The 22,286-nt window shown below is 46.0% G+C and overlaps 2 protein-coding genes across 4 annotated transcripts in view; both read right to left on the bottom strand.

Moving 5' to 3' along the window:
* Positions 1 to 457: 457 nt before the first annotated feature.
* NME4 (NME/NM23 nucleoside diphosphate kinase 4) lies at positions 458 to 9,177 on the bottom strand. Its single transcript, XM_039349915.1, has 5 exons — positions 8,960 to 9,177; positions 3,058 to 3,188; positions 2,368 to 2,469; positions 1,293 to 1,405; positions 458 to 849 (listed from the first exon to the last, which is right to left on the bottom strand). The coding sequence occupies exons 1-5, from the start codon at positions 9,069 to 9,071 to the stop codon at positions 729 to 731; spliced, it is 579 nt and encodes a 192-aa protein (XP_039205849.1). The 5' UTR covers positions 9,072 to 9,177; the 3' UTR covers positions 458 to 728.
* Positions 9,178 to 13,706: 4,529 nt separating this feature from the next.
* Positions 13,707 to 22,286, bottom strand: part of XPO6 (exportin 6) — a 53,465-nt gene continuing 44,885 nt past the window's right edge. For 2 of the 3 annotated variants that reach the window (XM_039349908.1, XM_039349910.1), the window contains 5 exons: positions 21,891 to 22,062; positions 18,963 to 19,124; positions 17,959 to 18,057; positions 17,480 to 17,710; positions 13,707 to 14,487 (listed from right to left, as the gene is read on the bottom strand). In XM_039349908.1, the coding sequence (XP_039205842.1) occupies positions 14,386 to 14,487; positions 17,480 to 17,710; positions 17,959 to 18,057; positions 18,963 to 19,124; positions 21,891 to 22,062 (766 nt within the window). In that variant the 3' untranslated portion in view covers positions 13,707 to 14,385. The remainder of the gene's footprint in view (positions 14,488 to 17,479; positions 17,711 to 17,958; positions 18,058 to 18,962; positions 19,125 to 21,890; positions 22,063 to 22,286) is intronic. The other variant, XM_039349909.1, reaches the window with a different exon arrangement.

The raw sequence follows: 22,286 nt of genomic DNA, 5'->3' as shown, positions 1-22,286 counted from the left end.
AGTTTAGACAATTGGGTCTTCTGTTTTTTAGTTTGTTTTTATTTAGAAGATGTTTTTAATCCTACCTATTACTTTATAAGTTACTCAAGATGGCGATATCTAACTCCTTCCTACTCCTGTTTTTCCCAGAACCACAACCCAGTGAGGTGGATGTGGGAGAAAAGGACTGGCCCAAAATAGCCAGCCAGCTTTCATGTTTAAGGTGGAACTAGAACTCCCAGTTTCTTGGTGATCGGCCCAAAGTCACCCAGCTGGCTTTCATCTCTAAGCGAGACTAGAACTCACTGTCTCCTGGTTTCTAGCCTGCTATCGTAAATGCTAGGCCAGGGGTAGGCAACCTTTCATCCACTCACAATGGTTGCAGAGGAAATGAAATATTTTGTGGGGGTATGTACTATAGTGTTGCAACATCAGCAGGCTACAGGTGAAGACAAAATGAGACCTTCTCAACACCATGTTACAGATACCCCCAAAATAAAATCAACTTCTTTTTAATGAATATTCCAGCCAAAATAACAGCACGGTCCTGGATAGTGGGCAATTTGGGCATTGGGAGAAGCCTGGCACAGTCTCCTGCCTTGAGCAATGTCTTGGCACGCGACTTGCCTCCTCTCAAGACCACCAAGATATAAACCTGTGATGCACAGGCTGAAAACACCCGATTCTCCAGAAAGGCAACCATTGAGCCGAGGTAGTAGATCCCATGTCCGGAAATGGGGGAGGCCACATCATGGTTCATACATGACCTTGTGATCACAACAGTCCCAGTTGATCAGCTCGTTGCTGCAAAACCAAAGACGTATTTCTCTCTGCGCCGTCTCCACCGAGTCGCTGGCATGGACGACGTTCCTGTTTGTAAGAAAAAAGGGCCATGAAACATTCAGTTTGATGAGGGCGTCACCATGTCTTAGTCCAAAAGCTAAAAAGGATGGGACCAGGTCAGAACTTGGATGGGGCGCCAAGAATCCTACCTGGACAAATCCATGAAGTTTTCTTGGCAAGGTTTTTCAGAAGTGGTTTGCCACTGTCTCCTTCTTAGGGCTGAGAGGGAATGACTGGCTCAAGGTCACCCAGCCAGCTTTCATGCCTAAGGCAGCACTAGAACTCACCATCTCCTGGTGATTGGCCCAAGGTCACCCAGCCGGCTTTTCTGCCTAATGTGGGACTAGAACTCAGTCACCCAGTTCCTAGCTTGGTGGCTTAACCACACCACCAAACTGGCTCTTATTTGAACACAGAAGTTCCCAATCAGATTCCTTGGGCTCTTGATCAGCACCCAGTTGCTCTTGTACCTGCTCACGTGGATGCTAAAGTCACCTCGGACAGTCCCTGGCTTGGCTTCAGCTGGGTTGGTCTCTCCCACCATGGCTCTGGAAGTCTTGACCACATTGTACCCTTCCCACACCTACAGGGTGCAGGAGGAAAAAAAGACAAAGCAGTGTACTTTGACAAAAACCAGAAAGATAAACAGCACTGCTGGGATGAATTTAAGCTGAAGAAAGGTCACCTTTCTATTTTGTTTATGGCTCTAGTTCCTTAACTTTATTACAGTCATCCACTCCAATAGACTCTGCTCTGCCTGGATTCACACAACAGGCAAACCAAGGTTGACAACGGCTGAATTCATATAACATGTGTGGGTAAAATAATCCACATGATAGCATAAGACGACGATCTAGATTCTGTAGTGCTAAGACAAGGGGCCTGTTTCCACTGCACACTGAGCCAAAATCTACTCAGTGCCATTTGCCCAGTGTATGAGAACATCTGGTTGTGAGAATGTAGTAGCTGGAAACAGACACCACTTTAGATAGATAGATCTCATAGACAGATAGACAGACAGACAGATAGATGCATAGATAGATAGATAGATAGATAGATAGATAGATAGATAGATAGATAGATAGATAGATAGATAGATAGATAGATAGAGAAAGAGAGAGAGAGAAAGAGAGAGGGAGATAGAGAGATGTATATAAGATATAGATATATATACTGTAGATATAGATATAGAAATAGAGATAGAGATATAGAGAGAATGCAGTGCTGTCTGTCTATCAATCTCATCTATTGATCTATCTCATCTATCAGTCTATTTCTATCTCATCTCTAGCTATCTCATCTATTTATATCTATCATATCTATCTACCTCATCTATCATCTATCATCTATCCTCTATCCAGCTATCTCTATCATCCATCCATTCAACTATCTATTGTTCTTGGTGTGTGTTTGTGTGTGAGAGAGAGGGGGGAGGAGAGAGAGGGAGAAAGAGAGATTGACTTATTTTACTCCTGAAATAAAACTGGACATTCTAACCTTCTCCAGTATAGAAAACAACAGGACCAGTACAGAAAATCATTTTACCATGGCAACAACGGGCCCAGAGGTCATGTACTGAAGCAGCTCGTGGTAAAATGGCTTCCGGCGCAGCTCGTGGTAATGTTCAGCCAGGATCCCTTCGGAGGCCTGCAAGGGAAGGAACATCCCTAATGAAGCAGCGGCAGGAACCCTACTCACGCTTCCTTTACGGAGCAGACGGGCTGCATTCGATCCAGAAATGAGGACTTTTTTCTTGGTTCAGTCCTGAGATGCTTCTGCAGAAAGCCGATCCAGTTTGTACAATGTGGTTCCCAAGGTTAACTGAGCCACAGTTGGACACACAGACGAAGTGGCTTGTTTTGCAAATTCAAACCGTGTCTGGATTACTGATTTGACTGATGTACGGTATCGCTTTTCCATCAGGAGTTCAAGTTCAATATACAATCTAGGTAGTCCTTGATTTACGGCGCTGAAAAAAGTTGAAAGTCACTTCTTCTTTTTTAAAATCCTTTTTGCATTTTTCTTTCGGTCTTTTTCACTTTCTTAGCTCTTGTTTGTATTTGTATTTCACTTTATAATAAACTTTAACAGAATGAGCCCCCCCCCAAAGAAACAAACAAACAAACAAAAAAGTTGGTCATGTCATGAAAATGGCACCCCTAATTTCTCATCTCCTCCCCCAGCACAGGTGAGGGGAATCAGATCTACAGGTCTCAGGTATCCCCCAGTGCTTACCTGGAGCAACTTGAGGCCCACCAGTTTAAATCCCCGTTTCTCAAAGCGTTTGATGACGTCTCCCACCAGTCTCCTCTGGACCCCGTCTGGCTTCACCGCAATCAGCGTGCGCTCCTGCAGCTCAGCTACGCCTGCATGGCAAAGAAACAGCTATAAACCGGCACCAAATGGTCTTCCTCAAGGGGGTGATCCTATCAACCTGGGGAGACCACCCTGATTTCTGAGTGATTTAGAGGTGGCGAAAGGAAGGGAATTTTTTTGCAAGGAGTGGATTTGAACTGTGGAACTCCCTGCCACAAGATGGCAACGAAGCACTTGACTCGGAAAGAAGATTTGATAAATTCGTGGAAGGTTCCTGGTCATTACAGCTATTGCTATTATTGCTGTTGCTGCTGCTGCTGCTACTACTACTACTACTACTATTGCTACTACTACTACTACTACTACTACTATTGATCATCGCACAGTCAGCCAGATGTTCAGACTGGATTTGGCATTTTTGTCTACCTATTGAGTCTTTACCAAGGACCTGGGACAGGCAGATGTGGATGTTTGATGGCATTACAGACATCGTTGCAGGATGGAAGCAGTTCCCAGTAAGGCCACCTTTTGCTATTGACTAATGGCGAATTTGTCAATGCCGAGGATGGTGTTCAAGTTGTGCTCCAGTTGTTTTGGGATTGCATCCAAGGCACCTATTACTATTGGTACTACCCTCATTTGCCTTTGCCACAGTCTTTCTATTTCTATTTGTAGGTCTTTGTATTTTGTTATCTTCTCTAGTTCTTTCTTGTCTATTCTGCTCTCTCCAGGCACTGCCACGTCCACTATCCACTATATTTGTCTTTCTTATTGACAATTGTTAAGTCCGGGGTGTTATGTTGCAGGTGCTTGTCTGTTTGAATTCTGAAGTCCCAGAGCAGTTTAATTTTTATCATTTTCTATGACTTTCTCTGTTTTATGATCCCATATTTCTTGCAGATCTTCCAATGCACCATTGTTGCTACATTATTATGGATCATCGCACAGTCAGCCAGATGTTCAGACTGGATTTGGCATTTAGTCTACCTATCGAGTCCTTACCAAATTATTATTATTATTATTATTATTATTATTATTATTATTATTATTATTATTATTATTATTATATTTAACTATGGTTCAAAGAATAGGCCACAATTGGTTAGAGTCACCTACCATTCTAAGCCATGGTTCACAAAGGCTGGTGTGGGGATTCAACACATGCCAAGTCACAAAAAAACAAGCCAGGCTCAAGTTTTGCCTGCAGTTTGCCAGTTCATTTGTTCAGAAAGTCTCTGATTTACGACCAGCATTTCTGTGGCTAAGCAAGGTGGTTTTTAAATGAGCTGTGCCTCATTTTACAACTTTTACTATGGTAGTTAGTTGTTAAGCGAATCCAGCTTCCCTTACTTTGCTTGTTGGAAGCTGGGAAGCTTGCAAATGGCGATCATGTAACTGTGGGGATGCTATTGTAAGTGCAAAGACCAGTTAGTAAGCCACTATTTCACTTTCAAATGGTCGCTAAACAAATGACTGTAACTCAAGGACTACTTATAATTCATTAATTCATCATATTTGTATCATTTCCTGCTACTGGCAGTTTTTGTTCCAGGAATACAGGGCTAAATTGGTTTTTTTTTTTTTTTTAGGCGGTTCAGCACAGCTGTTTTTCAGCCCTTGGTGGCCTCATTAATTTAGCAGGCATTTGCTTCTATAAAAAAATGGAAAGTCGATGCTTCCACCAGTAAACAAGATGCTAGACCTCATTGTTATTGGCCAAGGCAAGGTTGGTCTCCTGCATGGAAAAGAGCAAGAGATTTGGAAATTGATCCCAAAGGAGCTTTTTCCAAAGGTAACTGGACTTTGTTTTTTCCTTGAAGACGTTTCACTTCTCATCCAAGAAGCTTCTTCAGTTCAGGAAAAAACAACATCCAGTTGCCTTTTAAAAAAAAGCACCTTTGGGACAACCATGTCCTGGGTGGCTGAGAATCTCCATAGACATTTGGAAGTTGAGCTGTTTTGTAACCTTAAACGCCAACTCTAGATTAAAACCAATTATTTCCCAAGCTTAGCAGCTTTAAGATGGGTGGACAGACCTCTGGGGAATTCTGGGAGTTGAAGTCCACACATCTATAAATTGCCAAGGTTGAGAAACACTGATTAAAGCAGTTTGATCCAGTTTCATAAGCGTCGCTTTCTCAACCCCTCCCCGGTGTTCCTGCTTCTTGGGATCACCCACTTCCTTGCTTTGATCCTGGGGATCAAAGTGCCATCTAGCTCAGCGGTTCTCAACCTTTTTAATGCCATGACCTCCAATCGGTCGTAAGTCGAGAACTACTCAACCGGTCGTAAGTTGAGGACTACTCAACTGGTGCAGCACCGTTTGCAGAATGGGACTTTTGGCGGGCTCAGCAGGGCAGAGACAGCCTGGACAATTCCTATTGGCTTTTGAAAGCCAATAGAATTAGACTCTATTCAAGAGAGTCTATTCTATTGGCTTTCAAAAGCCAATAGAATAAAAGGGAGTAGCACAGTTAAGGAAAAGGGGGAAAAAATGGCGGACTGCATTGTTTGGCGACCCCCGTGAAATGGTCGTTCGACCCCAAATGGGGTCCCTACCCACAGGTTGAGAACCACTGATCTAGCCGATCCCAATTCAGGGCTCTCTTGAGGTCAGCAAAGGGAAGCTGGACACGCTCCAAACACAGTGCCTGATTCCTGGCGATTAATTTGCTCTTTGGCAGTTGCCTGCCAAGACACCTGGCAAGGTGGAATTGTATGTCTCTGCAAGAAATGGGGCCACCCAGGCTTTGCGAGTCAAGCTGTGTGTGTAGGTGTGTGTGCAATTCTCTTAAGGAGTTGCACCTGTTTCTATAGCTACCGTTCCAGATCAGCACATGGGCAACTGTCTGGAAAAAAAAAGTCCCTAAAGGGGAAAAAACATCAGTCAGAAAAGTTGGATTCAGTCCTTGAGTTTGCAGGTGGAGTCATTGGTTAGACTTCATTAATAAAAAAATCCATTTGGGAAGATGGCCACCATCGGCTATTCACTTTGATTTAGAAGCCTACCTGACTTCAAAATGTATTCTGGGTGACTTAACCTAATACAAAAGAGCAAAGGAAAATTTATATAGTTTTTTTTCTTCAGAATCAGAGACAGGGGCCCTTGAATGCTACACTATTATTGTTGACCCAAGTCAAAAGCAAACGGGGGTCTTAACAGGACGTGTGAACTAAGCCAGACATGCGATTTGCATGGCTTCAGTCTTGTGGGCTGGGCGAGCCCAAGAGCTAAGATTTGTAATCTGTGGCTGGTAACTTAGTGTTTTGTACACAACTGGCCAAGTGTCCTTTATTCAATCATTCATAGTGAAGCAAAATTGCTTTGGTTCAGGAAGTCCATCTGTGTTTCATCAGGAGGTACCAGGTCCGATTTAGCACAGTTTTTGAGTTGCTCAAAGCTTGACTTAGCAACTTTTTTGTCCTCCATTTATCACTCCAAAGTTATGAGTATCAGCATAAGCCAACATCTCCAGAAATAATGTTTAGTCAACTGCAACTTTCTTCAAGCCTTAATTCTAGACTCAGCTACGTAGCAGGACCTAGTTGTCTCTTAATGAACAACCAATTAGCTGCTTCCTCGTAGAAAGGATCAGGATTCAATGGGAGAGCAATTGGTTTAAAGAAGATCACTCTTTGATATTAATATTCAGTGTTGACTTATCAAAAAGGGATTGGGAATAGGTCATGATGGTTGTGCCTGACAACTTGAGAGCAACTGCTAATTGAGCATGATTGGACCACTGGAGAATTTGTTCACACATCACACAAAAACATCGTTTCTTTTACTTGAGTGTAGCTGAAGCACTAGGATTCATGGAGCTGTAATCTAACTATCCATATGATGGCTTAACCCCAAGTGTGAACTCTGTTGTTGTCCAATTTATTATATGGCAACCTTTTATATTTCAGGGGATTATTTTCCTGGTCTCCAATTTAAAATTTCCCAAATATTGGTTTAAGAAGAAAGGCTATCATATCGTTCAAGACGATGGATGATCACAGCCTAATTCTATGAAAGTGACACAGTCCAACAGAGTCCATAGCACTGAAAATTACTTGATGGACTCCAACGGGTTTCTCTTTAAGAGAACTGCTCTCACTCTTAGGATGTTTTAAAATTAAAATGTGAATTCTATCCATTCTCAGCTTTGCAGAGGGAAAAACAGTTGAAGTGGTTGACCGATGCCCTCTAACAATTTTGAAGTCATCAATGAAAAAAAAAGAAGTAAACTGAGAACTGATCGCCTAGTCAGTTCCCAAGACTTTGAAAAAAGCAGTGAAAAGCATAAAGCTTTATGCTCCAGACTTTTTTTTGCCCCTCCTTTTCCCAGAGGTATTAACTTCCTGGTGATGGTGTATAAGTCTGGAAAACAAAGAAGACAGACGCCGAATATTATTTGAAAGGCAGGGAAGCGTAACCGGAAGGACGAGGCTGGGAAGAAGAAAGGATGAAGTTTAACTTCATATAAAGCTATATTGAAACTTGCAGCTTCATGCATCATGTAAAACCATGGTTTGCAGCTCAGTGTGTACAGTAAACCCAGGCAATTTACTCAACAAGCTGCGATTAAACAAACTTGGGGTTTTAGGCACTCAGATTTTGCTTGGGAATCATAAGTGGCAGGATCCACCTTTAACCAAAATAAATAAATTGCCGTGTTGCAAAGATAACAAATAACTCAAAAAGACCATTAAAGGAGAACATATTTAATTAAAGCCATGTTTTTCAAACTTGGCAAGATGGATTTCAACTCCCAGAATTCCCCAGCCAACATGCATGTATGCTGGTGGGGAATTCTGGGAGTTCTTAAACTTGAGGATGAGAAATACTAAATGAGAGGAATACTGATTATCGTTGTGATTTGTGCCTATCTTTCTGTTTCCCGATTATCCCCCTGTGGGTTGAAATTGATGGGTGTCAGGCTGGCTAGGAGTTGAATGGGAGACCACTAAGAGATCCTGTCTTTGCTGGCTAAGGCAGCGCACTTGGCAAAAGATCCCAAAGGAAGCCTTCACAGCATAACCACCAAACTCAGTTGTCCCAAGTGGGGTCCCCTTGTGTGGAAGCACCATCTGGACTTGGGGCACCATCTTGGTAGACTGATGCCACTCTGAATTCGTTAGCCTTTTCAGATCGTAAAATACTGTGATTCTGTGTGCAGGGCTGCAACTGAGGAACCTGGAACCTGACAAGAAGGTTCATCAGTGCTAGCGCTAGCCCTGTAAGGTAGGCCTGTGGAATGCCCGACTTTCAATCGGCCTCACTCAACCTGGCCCATCTCTAGAAAAAGTGCCCTTCAACTCCGAGAGGTGCCAGGAATCGGGTCAAGCTTCTCCAGTCCCCAGAAAGGAACCCCCAGCAATGCCCAGCCCACCTGCGCCTTGCCCTCGCTCTGGAACAGAGGTGCATCAAACGTGGCAACTGTGAAGACTTGTGGGTTTCAACGCCCAGAATCCCCCGTGCTGGCTGGAATTCTGGGAGTTGGAAGTCTCCCAAGTCTTAAAAGTGGCCAAGTTTGGACACCCGTGCTCTGGAGGATGGGAAGCTCGGGAAGCAAAAGCCCCGAAAGACGGCGAGCCCATCCCAACTGCCCCTCTCCCCCTTTCTGGAGAGAGCTTCTGCCAGATGTGCTCTTCCCCAACTCGGAGTTGTCAACCTGCGCCCGGCTGCAGCGCTGCTTTCCGCCTCCTTTGCGCCCAGGGCGCGCAGCCTTTTGGAGAGAGAGGCAGGCAGGCAGGCAAGAACTTGTTGCCTGCTTCCCTCGTGGGACCCCATCGCCCCCCTCCCCGGCCCGGAGCCCCTCCTTGCCTCACTCACCCGAGCCATACAGCCGCGCTCCGGGAAGGCGAAGGCAGGGCGCAACGGCCAGTGGCTGGAGGCTCCCCAAGCGCCACTGTCCCCGGGCCAGGCAGCGTTGCAGCACCCCCATCGCTGCCGAGCCGGGCAAGAGGGGCCGGCCGGGTTTATAGCCTCGGGGACCGCTGCTTCGGCTCCTGCAGCAGCCCCCTTGGCTCCACCCCAGGGCTGGAGGGAGGGCGGGCCGGGCGGAAGGCTGGGGGCTTTCCTTAAAGAGACCGACTAGGTGCCCGCCCAGCCCTCCTCCTCTTCCCCCCCCCCCGAGCGCAGCCGGGCCCCGGCGCGCTCCCGCGGAGTCGAAGCAAACCATGGCTTAACAACTTCTAGGAGTCTAGGACAGGTGGTGGGTGGCCTCTTTCTTCCGTCCCCGTTTTGATATCCCCCCCCCCAAAAAAAAATCGCCATAAAAACAATAAAAGCAAAAGGCTTTTTCTCCATCACTCCATGAGTTGGATGCGATGGATCAAGCAGAAGCGCAGATGGCCATTAGATGCCTCCCCCTCCCCTTTAAAACAAGGGGTGCCCCCAAGAAACAATCCATGCATGTAGCAGCGACACCATCGGCTGCACAAACAAAACCAAACAAAAGGAGGTGCACAATTTTTTTTTCGCTATACAAAGCCACTAGACATCTTCAAGAAGCCCTGGGTAAAATAATCTATAGAGCTTATTATTGTTGGGAAATACAGACACCGCTCTACCCTCGTGTGCAACATTAAAATGATTACTCCAGAGAGCGGAAATGTTCCACCACCAAGTCTGGAAAACAGACTACATGCTCCTTCATTAGCGGCTCTGATACTTCCTTTATTTACCATCCTCATTTCCTCCATCCAAATCATATTTCAGATTGGAATCTGGGTGGGACAAGACAATCCATAGGATCCACAGATCTGCTGCCCTGAAGTCAGTGGTGGGATTCAGCCGGTTCACACCACTTCGGCAGAACCAGTAGCTCATTTTTGGTTGCTCAGGCCCAGAATGGATTTCCGGAAGCGGCATCCACACAGAGAACCAGTTGTTCGCCTATTTGAATCCCACCACTGCCTTAAGCCTTCATAGTTTTTTGGCCCTCTCATAATTTCTGAATCTCCAAGCCAGATGAGCTTGCATTGTATTCAAAGTACAAGTGCTATCCTATAATCCAAGGGTCTCCAAACTTGGCAATTTCTCCACCGCTGGGGAATTCTGGGAGTTGAAGTCCACAGGTCTTAACGTTGCCAAGGTTGGAGACCTCTGATCTAATTAAAGAGATCTGAGTAATATAGATTGGAGCAGCTGAAAGTTCCTCCTCCACGGGCCCTTGGGACTTTTATAGGTTTAACCCAGCCCTGACACACATTGTACTGTCCAATTAATGAGTCGGGTTTCTCTACAAGTAGTTCTCAACTTAGTACCACAACTGGGTCCAGAATTTCTGTTGCTAAATGAGGCAACTGTTAACTGAATCATATACAAGGTTATGACTTTTGCCACTTAAGTGAATCACTGCAGTTTATTAGGTCATTTTTAGACATAAAGCAGCAAATATATTTCATATTTCTTCGTCCTATTCTCCCCACAACAACAATCTTGTGAGATAGGTAGGGCTGAGAGAGAGGGACTGGTCAAAGCCACCCAGCTGGCTTTCATGGCCAAGGCAGAACTAAAAACTCTCATGTCTCCTAGTGATTGTCCCAAAGTTACCCAGCCAACTTTCATGCCTAAGGCAGGACTAGAACGTGGGAGAAGTGAGCGACTGGCCAAACCAAGAAGACAGCCCAATGCAATCAGAATCCCTTGTTGAGATGGGTGGATAGAAATCAAATAACTAAATAAAATCATGCATACAAGTCAACTGACCTTTCCACAAGAGGAACAGTCCTCCAGCCAAATGCCAATCAGGCCTTGAACTACAAGTTTTTTTTCCGCAAAGTATTTCACTTTCTCCAAAGCTGTCCACTGACCCCCCAGCTCCCAATCTGGCTGCAATCCCTAGAGCTCAGTCTCAGAGTTCATTTAGAGCAATGACCCAGAGAAAATATTAGCATTATCATCAAGGATAGAGTTTTTTCCAGGCGTTAATTCCTGATGCGGCTCTTCAGTTCTCATACATAATTCTAGGTTGATGTTCTCTGTTTTCTCCAAAATTGCCACTTCTCCAAACTTCTCCTCTCCCTCCCTCCCTCCCTCCCTCCCTCCCTCCCTCCCTCCCTCCCTCCCTCCCTCCCTTCCTTCCTTCCTTCCTTCCTTCCTTCCTACCTACCTACCTACCCTCCCTTCTTCCCTTCCTTTTTCAGGTTTAGAATGGACAACAGCAGAGTGAGGGATGGGGCACACAACAATCTTATATTGAATCATTGAAACCATAAGTGCTGGAAGCTTTTCCGAGTAAACTGAACAAATATTTGCTCTTACCCAACAGATGGGCTCTATCTACAAGGAGGACCACTCTCAATTTCTGGCCTTTAAAATCCCCCCCCCCCGTTCCATTGTCCCAGCTTTTCCACTCATTTCCCCAAAATATTACCCCAACTTTCAATTAAAGCCAGTCCCCATTCCCCTACGCTGAAATACAAGTAGTCCTCAAGTTACGATCAGTCCCTTAGCGACTCACCCGGAAAAGGATACTTTTGATCCAGATTCAAATTTCCCACAATCAAACGCTCTAACAAAAGTGTGGGTGTTTGGCAACCATTTGCAGGGTGTTGGGAGTGGGGTGGGGGGTTCGTAAGACCGCTTTTTACGAAGTTTTGCAGAAAACTGGCTCTCACTTCCCATTTCTGGCAAAACTTCACCCATAGGAAACCACTGCTTTGCTTAAGAACTGCAATGCTTAACGCCCACTGTGTATGCTTAACGACGGCCGCAAACACCACCACAAAACTGGGTCACTCACATAAGCGACCCCGCTTCACAATCCCTAACCATGTCAGGCTAGGAAGACAAACTTTGTTTTTTTCTAAATATTGGTGTTTTAGGAAAGTCAAGCCGCAAATGTCGAAAGACACGGTTGCTTTCATCGGGCTCCAGACATTGTCCAAATAAATCCGTGCCCTTGGTCGATCGATCCCGATGAATAAAATACGCACAGGGGGTAAACATGCAACTTGCCACAAGGTTTTTCGCAAGCTACGGATCCCATGACCAGGCCAGGGACTCCGAGACCAGGTTTGGGACCAAAATCCACTCTAACCTTGGGCTGAGATTCCACATTTCAGCACCTACAAAGTCAAAGAATAAGGCATGGAGGAGGGGAAAAAAATGGGCCCAAAGAATTACAGCGTCTGGTCTGCCCAGATCGTCCTATCTGGAACAAAAATCAGCTGTGAGAAAATCCAGAGCTCCAGAATTAAAAATAAACCCAAGAACTGCCAACAGCATGAAAGCCCAGCATTGACAGAATTAATATGGTACAGGGGTTCAGGGATCGAAGCTGAAATATCCGTGCCTCAGTTTATCCACCTATTCACTACCTGGCCTTAAGCAGCTCACTCAGCGTCCATTTATCAGCCAGGAGGAGAAACACAGGGGCAGTCTATCTTATTAGGCTATTATGAAGAAAAGCATCTTTTTTTTTTTTAAAAAAAAAAAAATCAGTATAAAATAATGTAGTATACAGGTAGTCCTTGACTTACGATCGCAATTGAGCCCAAAATTTCTGTTGCTATGCGAGACATTTGTAAAGTGAGATTTGCACCGTTTTATGACCTTGCTTGTCATTGTTATTAAGGGAGTCAGTGCAGTTGCTAAATTAGTAGCACGGTTCTTAACTGGCTTTTTCCCCATTGACTTTGCTTGTCAGAAGATCACAAAAGGGGATCACGTGACCCCCCAGGACACTTCAACTGTCATAAATAGGAGTCAGTGGCCAAGCATCTGATCACATGACTAGCCCAGGGGTAGGCAACCTTGGCTCTTTTATGACTCGTGGACTTCAACTCCCAGAATTCCTGAGCCAGCATGGGGGAACTATGGCCCCCTCATGACTTGTGGACTTCAACTCCCAGAATTCCCGAGCCAGCATGGGGGAACTATGGCCCCCTCATGACTTGTGGACTTCAACTCCCAGAATTCCTGAGCCAGCATAGGGGAACAATGGCCCCCTCATGACTTGTGGACTTCAACTCCCAGAATTCCCGAGCCAACATGGGGGAACTATGGCCCCCTCATGACTTGTGGACTTCAACTCCCAGAATTCCTGAGCCAGCATGGCTCAGCTTGGAAACCTCTCCCTTTCCCCTCAGCGTGGCTGGTTCAGGAATTCTGGGAGTTGAAGTCCACGAGTCATAAAAGAGCCGAGGTTGCCTATCCCTGCTCTAGCCGTAAGCGTGAAAAACGGTCATATGTCCCTTTTTTCAATGCTGTTGTAACTTCGAACAGTCACTAAATAAATTGTTGTTAAGTCGAGGACTACCTCTACAGGGCGGAGTCAAAGCTAATTTACCGATCATCTAATCCAGGGGCTCACACAGCGCTCGATACATTTCACACCCCGAATAAGTATTAGGGCAATGTTTCCCAAACTTGACAATTTTAAGGCATGTGGACTTCAACTCCCAGAATTCCACAGCCAGCGTTGCTGGCTGTGGAATTCTGGGAGTTGAAGTCCTCATGCCTTAAAATTGTCAAGTTTGGGAAACACTGTATTAGGGGGACGCTGCAGTGACGGCATCTGGACGTCCTCGGACCTCAGGTCCTTCTAAGAGAGTCAGATTGCTTTCCCCTCTGTTTAAAACAACCAAGTAAGCATTTTTATTTCCATTAAGCACATTTTAGTATCACAATGGAATGATGAGGAAAATAAAACAAAACCACGGTTTTAAAAAATAATAATAATAATAAAAGAAACAGAAGTCGGTCTGTTGGTCTCTCTCTCGCGCGCGCTCTCCCTCTTCCAATCTCCACCAAGGGCAGGGAGGGTTCAAGGCATTGTAAAAAACAGCACACGGGAGGGGGGCGATGGGGAGGGACCCCATCCTCTCAGCAACGGGGAACGGAGGCAGCAGGTGGAATGGCATGAAAAGTGGGAAGACCCCCCCCCTCAAGTAGACTTTGGCGTTTCGGCCTCATGATTTGCTGCCCAAGCCGAGTCACCAGAACCTGCAGACTTGAATGAACGCCACGGTATTAAGACACAAACAGCTGGCCAGGACGAGCAGCCGTTCTCCGGGTTTCGGAGTCCCGGCGGGAGAAAGAGTGGCCCACTCAGGTGTGAAGTCGAGATGGGACCAAACGAAGGGAGGAGCACGGCCTCTGCCTTCCGTGCCTGGCCCACGCACGTGTGTGTGTGTTTGTAAGGGGGGGGGCGCTCTGCACCCCGAAGGGCCTGTCGAGGTCGCAGGCAGCGGCAACGCCAGATCCACTCCTTAACAGAGATTTGGAAACGCTGAGTCCGTTGCCGGCAGCTACAACTTCACGGTCCCCGGGGGCAAGCTGTCGTTGCAGAGTCTGTAGTAGCGCAGATCGTTGACCAGCCTGTGCACATTCTGGGTGAAAGATGGCAGATCCTAGGAAGGAGGAAGAAAACGGCAGAGGGAAGCGGGTTAGACGCAAAGCAAGAGTCTTTGCTAGTTAAGCTCTGATCAGCTGGAGGCTCAGAAATGCTGCTTGCAACAGGAGCCAAGCTTTACTCTGTCAGGGGGCTCCCCGGTGCTCTCTGAGCTGGGTGGTTTTGTTGCAGACATTTCATTACCCAACTAGGTGACATCATCAGTGCCAGAAGGATGTGGGATTAGCACTGATGTCACCTAGTTGGGTCATGAAAAATGTCTGCAAGAGAACAACCAAGCTCAGAGAGCACCAAGGACCCCATAATAATCCTCCTCCTCCTCTCCACAACCCCAACTCCCTTCTAGCACTGCTGATGTTACCTAGTTGGGTCATGAAAGGTCTGCAAGAAAACAGCTCAGAGAGCACCAAGGACTCCACAATCTTCTGCTTCCTCCTCCTCCTCATCTCCCTCTTTCTCCACTACACAAACCCCACTCCCTTCTAACCCTGCTGTCATCATCTAGATGGGTCATGAAACGTCTGCAAGAAAACAGCCAAGCTCAGAGAGCACCAAGCACCCTTCACTTCAACCCCGAGCTGCGCATATTCACCTTTTACTGATTTCTCTGTCGTTTTTATTGCTCGGTTTTATTAAGCTTTTATTTCCCCAAAGATTTTCTTGTACTTAAGTTCTGAGAGTCCAGAAACCCACCCTCCATGCCCCCCCCCCCGTGAAACTCTGGGACCCAGAAAGCAGCAGATTCTATAAAAAAGATCCCCCACATGATGGACTTCCTGGTTCTGAGTGAGCGTGATGGTGGGGACCCAGCCCAGGGGGGGCTTTGTAAACTTGGTTTAGGGATGAGTTTGACGTGTGTGAAAGCTTTAGTGTGAGAGATTGCAGATTGTAAGGCAGTGGTTCTCAACCTTTTTAATGCCGCAACCCCCGACCGGTCGTAAGTCGAGGACTACTCAGCCGGTCGTAAGTCGAGGACTACTCAACTGGTGCAGCACCGTTTGCAGAATGGGACTTTTGGCGGGCTCAGCAGGGCAGAGAGAGCCTGGACAATTCCTATTGGCTTTTGAAAGAGAGTCTATTCTATTGGCTTTCCAAAGCCAATAGAATAAAAGGGAGGAGCACAGCTAAGGAAAAGGGGAAAAAAATGGCGGACTGCGTTGTTTGGCGACCCCCGTGAAATGGTCGTTCGACCCCAAATGGGGTGCCGACCCACAGGTTGAGAACCGCTGGTATAAGGGAAAATGCTCAATTTTCAAAAGGATCTTGGGAAGGCTACATTTACCAAATACAGGGTAGCCCTTCACTTACAACAACAGACATGTCAAACTCACAACGTCACGTGACATCGCGCAACGTATCGGAGCTTTTTCGCCATTGCCGGCAATGGGGTGGGTGCGGCTCCAGTATCATGAAATCGGCCCACGGGCCGGCAATTAGACACCCCTGACTCACAACCACATCTGAACCCAACATTCCTTCTGTTAAATGAGACGTCTGTTAAGCGGGTCTTGCCCCATTTTACGACCTGTCTTGCCACAGTGCTTAAATGAATCAGTGCGGTTATTAAGTGAGTAACAGGGTTGTGAGGAGAACTTGACTTCTCCCTGGACTTTGCTCGTAAGACGGTCACAAACGGGGATCACGTGACCTGGGGGCACTGCGACCGCCATAAATATGAGCCAGCGGCCAAGCGTCTGGATTTTGACCACGTGACATGGAGATGCTGCAACGGTTGTTAAGTGTGAAAAACGGCCGTAAGCCACTTTTTTCCCCAGCCGTGCCGTCACTTCAGACGGTCACTATACAAATGGTGGTTAAGGAAGGAACGCTGGATCATACACAAGAAAGATATATTATTGTATGGGGAAGGTGGATAGATTATATTCAGAAAAAGTATGGAATTAAAAAGTTTCACTTATTTTATGAATGAATATTAAATATTATAGAGAATTGTTTCATAGGTTATGGAGTTAAAGGTTAATTATGATAAAAAAATTTCTTTTTTCTTTTCTTTTTTTTCTTTTTTCTTAATTATTATAAATTTTGTTATTATTAACCCTGTATTCTGCTCTGGGAAGCGAAGGGAGGGGGGTTGGGGGTGGGAGGGAGGGTAAGGGTTTTTTTTTTTCCTACTTTAAAATTTTATTGTATTTTTATAAATACTTGTATGTTAAAAAATAAAAAATTTTCAATAAAAAAAGAGGAAGGAACGCTGGCCACGACTGAGGACATTTTGGATTTATCAGCCTCCGCCGAAAACCAGGTGAGCTTTCTCAATCAATTTTCCTTTCCAACGGCATTATCTGATGAAAAGCCGCCGATCCAATGTGGAAACACGCAAGCAAACAATGCAAAGTCCATGGTTTCTGGGGAACAATTTCTATTTTTACGATTCTCGGAAAATAAAGCCGTGGTCTGCCTTCCCGGAACGCCACCCAAGAGGAGGACTGGGTGGAAAGAAACTCCAGGAACACTTTGGGATGGCTGTGCGAACGCCACGGGCGGGATTAAAATGTGACGGTCCTTCCGAGGAAATTCCACAGGCAGTCCTCGACTTAAGACCACAATGGACCCCCAAGTTTCTGTTGCTAAGCAAGACCGTTGTTAAGGGAGTTGGCCCCGTTTTGCAACCTTTCTTGTCGCGGTTGCTAAATGAATCACTGCAGCTGGTAAGTTAGTAACACGGTCGCTAAACGAATCTGACCTCCCCCATTGACTTTGCTTGTCAGAAGGTTGCAAAAGGAGATCACGTGACCTTGGGAACAGGGCAACTGTCCTAAGTACATGCCAGTTGCCAAGCCTCTGAGTTCTGATCATGTGATCATGGGGATGCCGCCACAGTCCTAAGTGTGAAAAACGGTCACTAGTGCCACGGTAACTTTGAACCGCCACTAAACGAACGGCTGTGAAGCCGAGGACCGCCTGTACTGGCCACCAGGGATAAAGGAGACCACCAGGGCAACCCCAGCCGAGCTTCAGCCCAAATTCACCCTGTCCATTTTGAAGTTCCTCCCCAGGACGTTTTTCTGGTTGGTGTCCACCCTGTCGCAGCCGGCTAAAAACCCCGGGAGGAAAGCCGAGTAGAAGCTGTCGAAGTCCACGGAGGCCATGTTGTAGATCGCGATGCCGATTTCCTCCTGCAAGAGGTCGTGGGATTTGTGGACCAGGACCTGAAGCAGCACATTCACGAACTGAAGGAGCATCGACGCCTGGAAGATCTTCTGCAGCAAACGGGAAACAACAAACAAACAAACCAAAAAAAAAAAACCAAGGTGAAAATGGGGGACCCCGCCCCGGAAATCTACCATTTCATTACAGATATATTTGTGCTTTTGTGGGGAGTTTTTCCAGAAATGGCATGTGCCGGGCTCTTGCCGAGTCGACCGTCCTTGATATGCAGGCAGTTGTGGGAAGAATATTTTCTGACGGTTATCAACCCCCTCTGCTTTCAGAATAAATCCCAGCTCACCTTGTGGTACAGTTTCTGCTTGGTGTTCAGAGTCTCCAGGTAGAACAGGTTCTGCTTGAACAGGTGTATGTCCGGCTGCAGGAAGGACTGGCCGAATGCCTGGGGAACAGACAGGTCTCAGGAGGGTGTGGCTGAGGCCCAGTGGCGACAACTGATGGCACTGAGAGATTACCTTTCTAGCAGCACAGAATGTGGACATGCACTAAAGGAACTGCTTCAGCTTTCTTGGGAACAGTGTGCATTAAACTACTGGCCAGGGAATTCTGGGAGCTGGCATCCATATATTTTAAGACAAACTAACCTTTATTGTCATTTTTTTTTTACTGCGAGCACACTGGCCCACATTAAATATGACATTCTGTGGCTTGCTCTCAAAAGAAAGTATATATCTACCCACACACATACATAACACACATACCGGTGGCAGCACACAAAACCACACACTTTCTGGTCCATGGAAAAACCTCTCTCCCTGGAACTGATCCCTGGTGCCCAAAAGGTTGGGGGGGGGGGAGAGAGAGAGAGAGAGAGAGAGAGAGAGAGACAGACAGACAGACAGACAGACAGACAGACAGAGACAGAGAGGAACTACCTCCCTCTTGCTTTATTGAGTTTTTCCAGATGAGCCGGAACGACGAGAATTCTGGATTTTTGCTTGTAAGTACAATAGATACCACAGCTACTGGAAGGTGCCATGCTCTTGTAACTATTCGTTATTATATTATGAAACCCGTTTAAGAGGGCCAAAATCCCACTTAAGGAACAGAGCAAGGCCTGATGCATCTCTCTAGCTGCGATTTCAGCTTTTGTTGCTGGCTGTTATGATAAACCGGACCGTCAAAGAACACGGTGGCTGGACACCATCAAAGCTGACCCCAGCTAGAGCGTAGAAAAACTCAAAGTATTACTGCAAGATCAGAAGAGGTGGAGAGACCTGGCCCACAGAATCACCCAGAGTCGGACCCGGCTGAACGGATAACCTCCTGCTCCTGATTTTATGATACCTGCATAATGCCAGTGAACTGGGCTTCGTTCTCCATCTGCTCCTCGGCTACTCCTCTCTGGACGCTGGCCAGGATGTTGGACTTGAAGAAGTATCGCCAGTTGTGGTGCAAAATCCGAAAAAGAAGCTCATAGAGTTCAGCTTTCACATCAGGAGAAGATCGCTGGGAGGAAAGAAAAGCACACGGGGTTTGCAACAGGTGCTTCTGACTGGGCTGTTCTGGTCAAAGGCAGATGAACGCCAAAGACAGTTTGACATAGAGGGGTGCTCAGACCAGGGCAGATGCTAACAGGGACCAGAAGTTATTTAAAAGTCTTACTTCTCTAAAGGGGTCAGGGTGGGATGGGGTGGGGATAAGCTGCTTCTTCAATAAACACAACGAGTAAAATAAAAGCACTGATCAGCACATTTGTTTGTTGATTACTGCTATTTCTCTTGTCTTGGTGATTCTCAACCTGGGCAGCTGGATTCAACTCCAGCCAGCGTTCCTGTCAATTTCACTCTGTTGCTACCTGCCAGCCTTACCGCGTAGACCGGACTAGGAAGTCAATTTCACAGGAAAGCTAAATCCGCTTTTATTGATATGGGCGATCAGAAGAGAATCTCGCAAGTCTGCTTGTGTTGGACCTATGCAACGCCTTATGTTCCAGTGAATTAGGGAGGTTTCACTGTGTCAGCCCCTTTTGCCTCGGCAACGGCTTCTGCGCATCTCCATCAAGGGCGCCTTGCTCAGTTTACCAGCTTCATCCCAGAAAAGGTGGAGTGGAATGTGGCACAGGTTCACAGGAAGGAGGGGGGGGGTCTTTCCCAAGGGGCAAAAAAGAGGCAGCTCAGAATGCAAGCCTTGGTGTGCAGGAAGAGAAGCAGGGCTGGCCCTCCCTAACCTTCCACAGGGTGTATCCAATAGTGATCAGATTTGTGCTTTAGTCTGGCAAGACTCCTGTCCACAGGTGAGCAACAATAAAGAAACTATACTGAAGGAACTCCTTGGGTCATTCTTGATGATCAGGGGACTGGAGGCTAAAGCATACAAGGAACAGTCGCTGGAATTGGGGATGTCTAGTTTAACAAAGTGAAGGATGAGGGGGGACATGATAGCAGTGTTCCAATATCTCAGGGGCTGCCCCAAAGAAGAGGGAGTCAAGCTCTTCTCCAAAGCCCCTGAAGGCAGGACAAGAAGCAACGGATGGAAACTAACCAAGGAGAGAAGCAACCTGGAACTAAGGAGAAACTTCCTGACAGTGAGAACAATTAACCAGTGGAACAACCTGCCTCCAGAAGTTGTGGGTGCTCCAACACTGGAAGTTTTTAAGAAGAGACTGGACAGTCATTTGTCTGAAATGGTATAGGGTTTCCTGCCTGAGCAAGGGCTGGACTAGATGATCCCTTCCAACTTTATTATTATTATTATTAATCATCGCACAGTCAGCCAGATGTTCAGACTGGATTTGGCATTTTGTCTACCTATCGAGTCCTTACCCAGGACCTGGGATAGGCAGATGTGGATGTTTGATGGTATTACAGATATCGTCGCAGGATGGAAGCAGTTCCTAATAAGGCCGCCTTTTGCAATTGACTAATAGCGAATTTGTCAATGCCAATGGTGTTCAAGTGGTGCTCCAGTTGTTTTGGGATTGCACCCAAGGAGCCTATACTATTGGTACTACCCTTGCTTGCTTTTGCCACAGTCTTTCTATTTCTATTTGTAGGTCTTTGTATTTTGTTATCTTCTCCAGTTCTTTCTCTTCTATTCTGCTGTCTCCAGGCACTGCCACGTCCACTATCCAGACTTTTTTGTCTTTCTTATCGACAATTGTTAAGTCTGGGGTGTTATGTTGCAGGTGCTTGTCTGTTTGAATTCTGAAGTCCCAGAGCAGTTTAATTTTATCATTTTCTATGACTTTCTCTATTTTATGATTCCACCAGTTTTTGCTTACAGGCAAATGATATTTTTTGCAGATCTTCCAATGCACCATTGTTGCTACTTTGTCATGCCGCTGCTTGTAATCAGTCTGTGCAATCTTCTTGCAACAGCTTACCAAGTGGTCCACTGTTTCTTCAGCTTCTTTGCATAGGCGGCACTTACTGTCTGTTGCTGTCTTCTCAATTTTGACTTTGTATGCATTTGTCCTTAAGGCTTGGTCTTGTGCAGCCAGAATTAGTCCCTCGGTCTCTTTCTTCAATTTTCCTGCTCTTAGCCATTGCCAGGTTTTATTATTATCTGCTTTCCCAGCTATTTTTTTCATGTATTGGCCATGTAGTGCTTTGTCTTCCCATGCCTCTATTCTGTTCTTCATTTGGTCTTTCTTGTAGGCCAGTTTGGTCTCTCCAGTAGTTAGTAAGCCTTCCTGATATACTAATTTCAGTGCATCTTCATCATTGTTCTTCAGATATTCTTCCAAAGCCATTTTTTCTTCTTCAACCATCTGATGTACTTGTAGCATTCCACGCCCACCTATTTGCCTTGGTAGATAAAGTCTATCAATGTCACTGCGTGGATGAAGGGCATGATTCATTGTCATTATTTTTCTGGTCTGCCTATCCATTGCTTTTAGTTCTGCTTGAGTCCAGTCCACTATTCCAGCTGTGTACCTAATGACTGGGATTGCCCAGGTGTTGATTGCCTTTATGGTATTTCCTCCATTGAGTTTGGATTTTATTATTATTATTATTATTATTATTATTATTATTATTATTATTATTATTATTATTATTATTATTATTATTATTATTATATTATTATTATTGTTGTTGTTATTGTTGTTGTTGTTGTTGTTGTTACTGTTATTATTATTTATCTCGTTGTTTGGCCAACGAGTATGGGCAACGTGGACGGATGATGAGTCAGCCCTCCACAGCGTCCCCTGTCCCCGTGGTGTAAAAACTAACTACATCTCCTGGTTTCGCCCTCGGAGGCTGCTCGTCCTACCTCAGCAACGATGGGGTAGACTTGCTCCATGCAAAGTGCGATGATATTTGGCAAGAAGGGCTTGAACACCTGGCCGGGCTCCTGCACCACCACCTGAAGGATCTTCAGGAACTTCTCCACCACCCGGCAGCCGGTGCTCCCGTCGTGGAGGATGCTCTCGGCCAGCTGCTCCCTGTGGCAAGACACACAAAAGCCGGTGACTTTAGAACAGTGTTTCTCAACCTTGACCATTTTAAGGCATGTGGACTTCAACTCCCAGAATTCCACAGCCAGCAATGCTGGCTGTGGAATTCTGGGAGTTGAAGTCCACATGCCTTAAAATGGTCAAGGTTGAGAAACACTGCTTTAGAGAGATGCTCAAAGCTGGGGGTCCCCTCCACCTGGACAGCTGGCCAA

This window comes from Crotalus tigris, unplaced genomic scaffold (genome assembly GCF_016545835.1).
Source record: "Crotalus tigris isolate CLP2741 ecotype Arizona unplaced genomic scaffold, ASM1654583v1 scf7180000018301.7375997, whole genome shotgun sequence".
NCBI lineage: Eukaryota > Metazoa > Chordata > Lepidosauria > Squamata > Viperidae > Crotalus > Crotalus tigris.
This window is presented reverse-complemented; position numbering and strand designations above follow the sequence as displayed.